Consider the following 12,183-nt stretch of genomic DNA (forward strand, 5'->3'; position numbering starts at 1 on the left):
TGTCTGTGTCTGTGTGTGTGTGTGTGTGTGTGTGTGTGTGTGTGTGTGCGCGCATGCGTGCGTGCGTGTGTATGCGTCTGTGTGTGTGCACACGTGTCCATGTGTGTGCGTCCAGGTACCCATGCAGGTACACATGCACACACTCACACACACTCACCCGGATACACACACACACACACACACACACACACACACACACACACACACACACACACACACACACACACACACACACACACAGGAACCACAAGCTGCTACTGTACATTATACATTATATGTACACTTTGGAGCCATACCCGCACATGAACCCAGCATAGAGAGGTTCAGTGAATGAGGACTGGAAGGTGTACAGGTGTGTCAGTGTGTCAGAAGACACTGTGTAGAAGGACACAGTGCCGGCAGGACAGTCTACATACACTGCTACTCTGGAGTAGAGACACACAGGGAGGACAGTCTTCTTCTTATTGTGACGCACAGTGTAATTATTATAATGACAGTCCAGACTCCATGACTTGCTATTGTATCCAAACCCACTGTCATCACCCTGTCTGTTGATACTTCTATATGACACTGCTATAGAAACCTTTCCACTGCACGCCACCTCCCAGTAACAGCGTCCAGTCAGACTCTCTCTACACATCACCTGGTACCAGTCCTCAAATCTGTCTGCATGACGAGGATACTTCTGATCCACTCTCCATGTCACCTCCTTGTCGTTCAGAGAGAGGTGTTTTTGTGCTGTGTTTGGATCCAGTGTGAGTTCACACACATCTGATGGGAAGAACAACATACAATACAGCACCTGTTAACAATCACACATAATAATAACAACAACAACAACAACAACAACAACAGAGGGGAGGTGGGGTGGGGCCGTGTGTGTGTGTGTGGGGGGGGGGGTGTTTGTGTGTATTATACACATGCACGCATGTACACATATACACACCAGCACGCACGCACTTATGCACTTTCCTCTCCTCTCCTCTCCTCTCCTCTCCTCTCCTCTCCTCTCCTCTCCTCCTCTTCATCCCCCCTCCTCTTCATCCCCTCTCCTCTCCTCTCCTCTCCTCTCCTCTCCTCTCCTCTCCTCCTCATTTCATTAGAAGTTTGCATACCGTTCACTGGTACAAGGTCAACTAAAAGGATACGCCCAAGAAAGCCTACAACACCAGAGGCAGTGCCACAAATCACTTTCAACCCAGAGTCAAAACCAACAAAGGGTCAAACTCTTTTTTCTGCTATACCACCAAAATGTGGAAAGCCTTATCGAAGGCCATAAAGGAGTGTGGATCACTAGCATCCTTTAAAATTGCCCTGAAAAACCACTTACAGGCAGCAGCCGTTCGCAACTGGTAAAAAAAAATGAACCTAGCCCAACCCTACCCTCCCCTGCCCCTTCTTTGTATATTCTGTTTGTCTAGACTTACTGTCTTCTTTTTTGTTTTTCTTTACATATCTACTGCATAGTACTGTGTTCTATTTGTCTGTCATTCAATGTTATATGAGATACTTCAACATGGTTTCCAGTGGAAATAAGCTTAGTCTTTTCATGGATCTCCTTTTAGTAGACCGTGTACCAGTGAACTGTACCGTCATGAAACTGTACCTTTTCCTATGCAAACTTCTAATAAAGTCTTCAAAAAGCCTAAGTCTTGTTTAAAATTAGATATTTTTATACGCCTAAGATAATGCATGCATTTTAACTTAGTAACTTAGTAATAAACAAAACGCATTTCCGGTATTTTAAACTGCAAGTCTGCAGCTGGGTGCTTCTCAACATTACTAAACACCTGGTCAGAACACCAATCCAGTAGGTGCAATGCAACACACACACACACACACACACACACACACACACACACACACACACACACACACACACACACACACACACACACACACATACAAACGTGCACGCATGCACACACACACACACACACACACACACACACACACACACACACACACACACTACAGTCCTGCACACATTACCGCAGGAACAAGCTATTCAATTCATTTATTTATTTATTCATGAATGTCTTTTTTCGTGTTTTGATGTGCTGTGAGCTTGTACATTTGCTATCTTTGAATAGCCAACGCATACTGTATGGATAAAAATGTATTGTGATGCTGTATTAACACATTTAGCTGGGGACCCCCTGGAATCCCCACAAGGACCCCTGGGGGTCCATCGACCCCACCTTGAGAACCACTGTTCTAAATAGCTGCATGTGATGCTGCTTTGATTGAATGAATAAAACAGAATATACTTACACTTCTTCACTCCTGGTGTCAGCATGTTCTCTCCACCATGGTCCACACTGGAGTTTGAGGAGAGACAAAGTCAGGCCTGAATATTCTCTATGATAATATAAACAATGACTGACATCATACTCTAAACCTAAATTATTTGGAGGCTGTGGGTGAAAGATTGTACAGTCTAATGTTCAGTGTACTGATATTGATTGATTTGGGTATTTATCCTATATTGAAATTGTCTTAAGGGTTGGACCGGTGATCCAGCCGGACGGTCGACGGGCGGACTGACCTCTGACGTCACATAACCATATAAGGAGTTCCCAATGAAGCTACGCCCACATATGGACCGTGTACCTCAATTTGTTGTCATGTTATCAGCTCCATATATGGGCACAAAACGGGGCCAGTCATATATGGGCATATACTGATGACATCAGGGATCTCCATGAATGGGAATAAAAGGGACAAGGACAGACAGATACAGAGATCTCATGTAGTCAGATCAGCAGTGTGGTGTAGGTGTGAGGGCTGCATAGTGGCCTGATCCTCTAGTATGTATAAATGCACATGAACCTCTAGTATGTATACATGCACATGAACCTCTTGTATGTATAAATGCACATGAACCTCTAGTATGTATACATGCACATGAACCTCTTGTATGTATAAATGCACATGAACCTCTAGTATGTATAAATGCACATGAACCTCTAGTATGTATACATGCACGTGAACCTCTAGTATGTATACATGCACATGAACCTCTAGAATGTATACATCCACAGAATCTCTGTCTGTGTGAGTTCTGCATCTCTTGATGCCCTCCCTTTACATGGACATGACTACACTTATACAGTATATGGACATCTAAAATGGACATTTGTATGTATTATTGCGGACTGAAAATGGTGCTTGATTTTAATTTTTTAGGTTGATCTTGTCCTTGTTTTATTGCCCACTATATATTTAGGCTGACCTGTATACATTTCACTGCATTGTAGAAAATACTGATTTAAAATTGTATGTGACAAATAAAGGTTGATTGAATGATTGTTCGTCTTTTCTCACAAACACAGCCTTCCGCTGCCAAAGTTGAATTGTCTATTTCTATGTGATGCCTGGTGTTTACACATGGTCTGAGTAGACAGGAGACACTATGAACATTAACAAACTGACCAAGTCTGTCATACCTCAGAGTGTCCAGTCTATAGTGTGGATCCTTCTCAACAGCAGAGAGCATTGCTTCTCCTGATCCTCCTGGATGATTGAAGGTCAAGTTCAACTCTCTCAAATGGGAAGGGTTGGAGCGCAGAGCTGAGGTGAGAGCAGAACAGCCTTTCTCTGTGACCAGACATCCTGACAAACTATACACAGGCACGCACGCACGTGCACACACACACACACACACACACACACACACACACACACACACACACACACACACACACACACACACACACACACACAATGTTTTTTTTCTCCACATTATTACATTTTCTTTATCTTTCCTTTAATTTAGACGTATATTTTGTTTTAATTAGACAAAGTTGAACACAGTTTCAGGCATACTGACTTCAGAGTCTCCAACATGCAGTGTGGACTCCCCAGTCCTGCAGCCAGAAGGTTTACACCAGAATCCTGCAGGTCATTGTTGCTCAAGTCCATTTCTCTCAAACTAGAGCTGGAGCTGAGAGCTGACGACAACTCCTGACAGCAACTCTCTGACAGATTACAGCTACTCAGCCTGGAGAAACATTAGTGATAAAGTATTAATTAATTCGATTCCTGTAAAAGAAAGATCTCATAATAAATACAATTTCAAGCATGCATGAGCAAGCATGCATGCATGCATGCGCACGCGCGCACACACACACACACACACACACACACACACACACACACACACACACACACACACACACACACACACACACACACACACACACACAGTGAAAGATTTCACAATATTCCATTCTGTTCCATTGAATTTACAATTGTATTAGATTTATTTCAACACAGTTGGCATCCTGGCAAACTACCTCCAGAAGTGGCATCTACAGCTCAGCATGGGCAAACCAGTGTCTGCAGCTTACCACCTCTACAACTGGGAAGCAAAAAGGGAACTCAATGTGTATGTTGGCAACCACAGCCTGGAGTTCCAGCAAGCCCCCATGTACCTCGGCGTATGCTTGGACCGTACACTCTCCTACAAGCAACATCTGGATGAAGTGAAGGCCAAAACAACAGCAAGGGTCTCGCTCATCCGATGCCTAGCAGGTTCAACTTGGGGAGCTTCCCCCCAGACCCTACGCATATCCACGCAAGCCCTGGTCCTGCCCGTAGCAGAATACTGCGCCCCTGTCTGGAGCAGAAGTCCCCACGTCAACAAGGTTGACACTGTCATCAACAGCGCCCTCCAGACAGTAACTGGTTGTCTGAAACCCACCCCTGTGTCCTAACTGCCAGTCCTGGCTGGAATCGCCCCAGCCAGTCTCCGACGGGATGCGGCTAACCTTGCCCTGGCAAGAAAAGCCCAGAAGTACGACTGGCACATCCTGCACAAAGCCACAACAACACTGGCACCACCAGGCAGGCTCAAATCTCGCCATCCCTACAACAAGGCAGCACAAGAGATGCTACAGTCTATCCCTGAGAACTTGTCCAGAGACACCTGGCTGGCAGCATCCTGGAAACGATCATGGGAGACAGCTGGGCCCTCCCGTATCCAGCGATACATCCAGGACCCAGGAGGTGGTGTAAAAGGAGAAGATATACCACGCCATCTATGGACTGCGCTGAACCGTCTGCGCACTGGAGTTGGGCGCTTCAAGTCTTCTATGAAGAAGTGGGGCCTAACAGACAGTGCGGAATGCGAGTGTGGCGAGCCTGAACAGACTGCCGAGCACATAATCACCGGCTGCCCCCTATACAGCCCACCCTCAGATGCTGGCCTTTTCGATTAAGGACCAGAGACAAGGGCGTGGCTGCAGGACACTGAGTTGGCCATCTGATGATATATACGAAAGAAGAAGAAGAACACAGTTGAACATAGTTTGATCCATACTGACTTCACAGTCTCAAACGTGCCAGTGTGGACTCCCCAGTCCCTCAGCCAGAAGGTTTACACCAGAATCCTGCAGGTCATTGTTGCTCAAGTCCACTTCTCTCAGACTAGAGCTGGAGCTGAGCGCTGACGACAACTCCTGACAGCAATTCTCTGACAGGTTACAGCCACTCAGCCTGGAGAAACATTAGTGATAAAGCATTTATTTTTCTTAAATATTTTTTATCCGACGATTTTTGCAACCCATTTTTCTCACCCGGTGACTACCTAACCTGTAGTCCTGGTTTCCGCTCTCCCCCTGCCGCGCCAGGGGATATTGAGGAGCACCCGGCTGGCTAGGGGGAGGTAGTATAGAAACCAGGACTACTGCATGTTTTTGTGTGAGGGCCTATGCCCTAGGAGACACGGGGAGAACATGCAAACTCACCCCAGAAAGGCCCTATCGCCAACCCCACCTAGGGTGTGGGTGCTGATGACGCGGGTGGAGGAACACGCCCCCAGCGCCCACAGCTTCCCCCGGTGGGAATCGAACCCAGGACCTTATGGCTGTGAGGGCGAAGTGCTAACCACTGCACCACCGTGCAATAAAGCATTTATTAATTAGATTCCTATAAATGAAAGATCTCATATTAAATACAATTTCAAACATGCATGCACGAGCATGCATGAGCATGCATGCGTGCGCGGACACGCACGCACGCACGCACACACGCACGCACGCACGCACGCACGCGCACGCACACACACACACACACACACACACACACACACACACACACACACGGTGAGAGATTTCACAATGTTCCATTCTGTTCCATTGAATTTACAAATGTTATTAGATTTATTTCAACACAGTTGAACACATGTAGGCATACTGACTTCAGAGTCTCCAACATGCAGTGTGGACTCCCCAGTCCCTCAGCCAGAAGGTTTACACCAGAATCCTGCAGGTCATTGTTGCTCAAGTCCACTTCTCTCAGACTAGAGCTGGAGCTGATAGCTGACGACAACTCCTGACAGCAACTCTGTGACAGGTTACAGCCACTCAGCCTGGAGAAACATTAGTGATAAAGATGTTTTAATTTGATTTTCTGTTAAAGAAAGATCATAAAATGTATGAAATATATCTAGTCATCAGTGAACCTACAGAGCTTTATTGGAGGCTTTGAGGACAGGCAGCAGGTTTAGAAGAGTTTCCTCTGAAGCACAGTATTTCTTCAGGTCAAACACGTCCAGCTCATTTTCTGAAGACAGCAACATGAACACCAGAGCAGACCACTGAGCAGGAGAGAGCTTGTCTGTGGAGAGACTTCCTAATGTCAGGTACTGTTGGATGTTCTCCTCTAGAGAATGATCATTAAGCTCATTCAGACAGTGGAACAGATTGAGGCTTCTCTCTGGAGATGGATTCTCTCTGATCTTCTCCTTGATGTATTTGATGGTTTTATTATTGGTTTGGAAGCTTTGTCCTTTCTTCGTCAGCAGACTCTGTAGGAGTGTCTGATTGATGTCCAAAGAGAGGCCCAGCAGGAAACGCAGGAACAAGTCCAGATGTCCATTTGGACTCTGTACAGCCTTGTTTACAGCACTTTGGTAGAGGTAATGAATCCTGGATTTGTAAAACCTTCCAAATAACTTGTACCGCTTGGAGGTTGAGAGTAGGTTTTCACCAGTGTTGATGAAAGTGATGAAGACGTGGAGGGCAGCCAGAAACTCCTGAATGCTCAGATGGACAAAGGAGAACACCTTGTTCTCGTACATTCCACGCACCTTTCCAAATAACTGTGTGAACACTTCTGAGTACAATGCGGCGTCTCCGATATCAATGCCAGACGCTGTCAGGTCTTCTTCATAGAAGATCAGTTGGCCTTTCTTCAGCTGTTCAAAAGCCAGTTTCCCCAGAGACAGAATGGCATCATCGGGATTTCTGTCAGGATTTTTCTGAATTAGGTCTAGATACTTGGCATTCTTCTGTATGGACTGAACCAGCAAGAAGTGGATGTACATGGTAGTCTGGGTCTTTGGCAGTGGTCCTTTCTCCTCTGCACTCAACATTTCCTCCAGAACTTTGGCAGTGATCCAACAGAAGACTGGGATGTGGCACATGATGTGGAGGCTTCGCGATGTCTTGATGTGTGAGTAGATTTCACTGGCTTGCTGTTCATCGCTGAATCTCTTGAAGAAGTAAATCTTCTTTTGGGGGTCATTGAACCCTTTTATTTCTGTATACCTGTCAACATACTCGGAAGGGATCAGGTCAGCTGCTGCAGGTCGTGTGGTTATCCAGATTTTAGCTTTTGGAAGCAGATTTCGCTTGATGAGGTTTGTCAAGAGCACGTCCAAAGTGGTTGGCATTTTGGGATCTGTCCATTTCACAGTGTTCCGGAGGTCTAGAGTAGGCCGAAATTCATCTAGCCCATCAAGAATGAACACAACGTTGGGCTCGTTGAAGATGCAGATTCCTACATTCTTGGTTTCAATAAAATATTTATGAAGAAGTTCCTCCAAGCTGTACTCTTGTACACTTGGACACATCTTCTCCAAATTCAGCTCTCGGAAAGTGAATGGAAACACAAAGTGGATATCCTGGTTGGTTTTATCTTCTGCCCAGTCCAGAGCATACATCTGAGTTTGAACTGTTTTACCAATGCCAGCCACTCCCTTTGTCATCACTGTTCTGACTGGTTTAGTGTCTCCAGGTAATGCTTTAAAGATGTTTTCACTTTTGATTGATGTTTCTGGACTGGCTGGTGTCCTGGATGCTGTTTCCATCTGCCTGACCTCATGTTCTTTATTGACCTCTCCACTGCCTCCCTTTGTGATGTAGACCTCAGTGTAGATCTGATGCAGAAATGTGTTTTTTCCTTCGGTTGCAATCCACTCGGACAAAAGCAAAAGCCTAGTTGTCAGATTAGACTTCAGTTGTCGTTTGCACAGAGCTTCTGAAAGACCAAAGGACAGACATCATTGAGAAATATGATCCTCAAATGGGAGGTTTGCAAACATTGAATTTTGTTCTTTGTTTATTTTCTTACTGTTGTGCACACAATTTAAAAATGTATGGGAAGAGTTTGTGTTTACGTTGTTAAGATCTTATTATTGCTTGTGTTATCTGTGTGGACTGTTGTATTATTGTGTGCGCATGCAAGGTTGTCATGGCACACAGAGTGTGATTGTGAGTGTGACAACGAATTAGATAAAAAGTAGCTGAGGTTTTATATCTAAGACTCACTATGTGACTCGCTATGGGAGAGTGCCCTCTGGCATGGCCCTGCCCGGTGCAGGCTCTCAAGAGTATGTGCGTAGGTCGGATTCCTATAGGGGTTCGGACCAGTTTTTTCTGGCTTGGGTCCCATGGATACACTTCCAGACAATCTTGGATTGACTGGAGCTGAACTCGACGACTGCAGTTTGACACAGTCCCTTAGCACAAGGGGCTTATGAGACCCCACCCCAGACTAGCTTGACTTGCTACGGCAGGCCTTCCTGCCATAACAACTTTGTTGACAACGAGGATTCTCCGATCTCACAGTGACGTCACGTCGTCGTTCTCCGGCAGTTCTGCTTTACGGCAGCTCGGTTTGCGGTGATAAAAGGACTGGCTCTATCTCTACACAATAGAGCCACCACAAGCCTACAACTACTCGTTTTTAAGGTAAAGTTTGTTATGCTACTGTTAGCTGTTTGTCATCATGTTCTATTGTTAATGTTAACAGTCTTTTTTCATTTTGGAAATTGCCTTAGATTGGGGTGAGGGGGAAAAAACATGGCATTAGGTGCTAATAATGCTACATGCTGCCTGTTTACATATGAGCCACAAGTCTGGTGACAGAAAACTATTTATTTACATGATGACAGAAGAAAGTTAAAGACAAAGTCACCACTCATCAGTAGATAGCCATTTTATTACCAAGTGTTAATCCGCTGTAACACAGTATGTCCGTTTATATCAAGGTATAATCACTCACCATACCTCCACCATAACTTTGACTCTTGGTTTCTAAATCTAATCTTTTCCCACATAGATCAATCATTTTGGTAATTATTCTTTTCAAATATAGTTCACATTGTCCCTTATGTTCATCAGCTGCAAATGAGCTTCAGTGAAATAGGCCTACACAAAATTGATAGCTATCCCAGTTTGTTCAATACATAACTCAACATCAAGGCTACATTTTAAACCACTAGGTCTACTTGTTTTTATACTGTGTTGTTGTGGACATTTTTTTATAGAATACAAGTTAAGTGGGCAATAAGCCAGGCCATATCTATTGTTGTGTTAACTAGCCTACTTTAACTACCATCCACTTGTCATTATTGACTACATAGGCTGATAACCATAATTTATAGGCTCATCTTGCTCCCCCTAGAATAGATGAGCTTCAAATAAATGATACATAGCCCATTTGTCTGATCTGAAAGATGCCATTATGTTTTGACAGTGGCAAGTGAACATTGCATTGACACATTTAAAATGTTCATAAATGAACATGCAACCATGTTCAACATTCATGCTTTCTATTTAATATACACATGATTATTGCATTTGTTTTATTTATTTAATAATGTTTTGTTTTAGGACCAACTCAGATGCGTGGTAGATGCAAAGTGGACCTCCATGGGGATGTGAGAGGACCTTCACGACACGAGGGATGTGGAAGCACCATGCTCTTCTGGCTCACAGCATCTGAAAAGGATAACCTTGCTGTCCCTAGATCAGCTCCATAGCAGCTATGGATCACTTGTGTCAAGTCTGCTAAATCAGATTAAACAAGGAGCATTTGTTAAACCTTGGGAGAAACGAAGATGTTGACAGCATCATTGCTCTCATAGTGTATTGTTTTTATTGAATAGAAAAAGCATGTCCATGTTGTGAAGAATAACCATAACAACAGGCATCATATACACACACGTGTGCACCCAGCTAACCCCAAACCTGCAAATAATCGATTTTCTTTTGAACAACTGAAAATTAAATATTCCTCTGTTGTATTTTGCATGAAGGTGAGGGCAAATAGTTTTTCTTGAAACAAAATGTTTGCTTTGTCCTTTTCTACCTGTGAAACATTAAGGGAACAATAATGTTTCTAAACTGCAGCTTTATTTTTCTTTACACTCTGTAAATTGCAAATAACGTTTATTAATGTATGTTTTAAACAGGATATGCATTGTAAGTTATAAAATGATAGCTCAAGATGGACAACTTAAGGCATCCATGTACATTTTAGAAGTGATCAAGATTCTGTCACATTGAGTGGACCATCTGTACATATTCTCCCATAACTGAATGGTACTGTAATTAGTCAGTTTTGCATCGAGCTGGTGCTTTACTGTTCCCAGCACAGCATGATGTGCTCTTCAGCTCCACAAGAGCATATCTTGAATGATGTGTAACCTGTTAGGAGAAATAACAATGAGTGTGTTTTGCTGTATACATAGATGTTTAATTAACGTTGCTAACTCACAGCTGCCATAGGGAGAGACTGTAACATACTGGTTATCTTTCACATATCAAGCATATGTATGATTTATTTTATCTATTTGAGACTATTAGGGGGAATGGGGGATTATGTTGTGGTGATATAATTATCAGCCTATTCAGTTAATAATGACCAGATGAGGTCAGTTTCTAAGTAATTAACCATGTTAACATAACAAAAGATATGGCCCAGACTTGAATATTGCCCACTCAACTTGTATTACAAAGAAATGTCCACAACAGCATACAGTATAAAACCCAGTATGCATAGTCTAGTGGATTCACCTCTGTTAAATCATGTGTACAAGGCTTAACACTTGGTAATATAATTTACTGATGAGTGGTGATTTTGTCTTTAGCTTTCCACTGTCATCATGTAAATAAATCGTTTTCTGTCACCAGAGACTTGTGGCTCATATGTAAACAGGCAGGCAGCATGTAGCATTATTAGCACCTAATGCCATGTTTTTTTCCCCCTCACCCCAATCTAAGGCAATTTCCAAAATGAAAAAAGACTCTTTAACATTAACAATAGAACATGATGACAAACAGCTAACAGTAGCATAACAAACTTTACCTTAAAAACGAGTAGTTGTAGGCTTGTGGTGGCTCTATTGTGTAGAGATAGAGCCAGTCCTTTTATCACCGCAAACCGAGCTGCCGTAAAGGAGAACGACGCGGTGACGTCATGTGAGATCGGAGAATTGTGCGGTCTGCCGGGGCCCGGTCCCCTAAATGACGGACACGGCTGCTGAATCAAATGCCTAAGCCTAGACCACGCCAAGGGCCTGAAACAAGGCCTCCATTTCTGCATGGTGTGTGGTCAAATCCCGCCCGAAGGCTGCAGAGTACGTGGTGATTATTTCGCGACATTGCCCACATCAGAGGAACCCATGGCTGTTGACGGGGAGTATGACAACCCCCCTTCCTGACACGTGAGGCCTTGGCACCGGGCGAGGGCACAGCCCACAGCCTTGTGGAAGGCTCCACTCGCCTCAACACATCCCATCTCATGCCGCCTTGACTGCTCCGGCATGAAAGAGAAACGATTTGAGTCCCTCCTTCAGGTGTAAGGGACGATGGCCTCGTACCCCCTCGCCACAGCTGCCGTGGCACTGCTGGAAGGCTCCGCCCCGGAGGTATTCCGGGCCGCAGGAACTGCCTTAAGCCTGACCATTTGGCAGAGCTTCATAGGCTCAATGATGAGAAGCTGCAGCTCACCAAAGAGGTGCTGCAAACAAGCCTACGCGACACTGCGCTCCAAGCAGACCTCCCGCCGCGGCTGTCAACAGAGGCAGCTCCCCACGGGAGGACGCAGCGCCAAGTGCGCCTTTCGAGCCGCTAGAACAGGCAGGGGGCGAAAGCTCTGTCGTTGAAAATG

General features: G+C 44.6%; 1 protein-coding gene across 1 annotated transcript; it reads right to left on the minus strand.

The window, feature by feature from the left end:
- Positions 1-271: 271 nt before the first annotated feature.
- LOC308296293 (protein NLRC3-like) lies at positions 272-11,816 on the minus strand (the record flags this gene model as incomplete). Its single annotated transcript, XM_080739514.1, has 10 exons — positions 272-425; positions 684-771; positions 2,275-2,321; positions 3,450-3,623; positions 3,833-4,003; positions 4,570-4,814; positions 5,343-5,462; positions 6,199-6,373; positions 6,471-8,164; positions 11,736-11,816. The coding sequence occupies 10 exons, from the start codon at positions 11,814-11,816 to the stop codon at positions 272-274; spliced, it is 2,949 nt and encodes a 982-aa protein (XP_080595640.1).
- Between the last annotated feature and the right edge of the window lie 367 nt (positions 11,817-12,183).

This window comes from Nannobrachium achirus (genome assembly GCF_963921795.1).
Source record: "Nannobrachium achirus genome assembly, chromosome: 2".
NCBI classification, from domain to species: Eukaryota; Metazoa; Chordata; class Actinopteri; order Myctophiformes; family Myctophidae; genus Nannobrachium; species Nannobrachium achirus.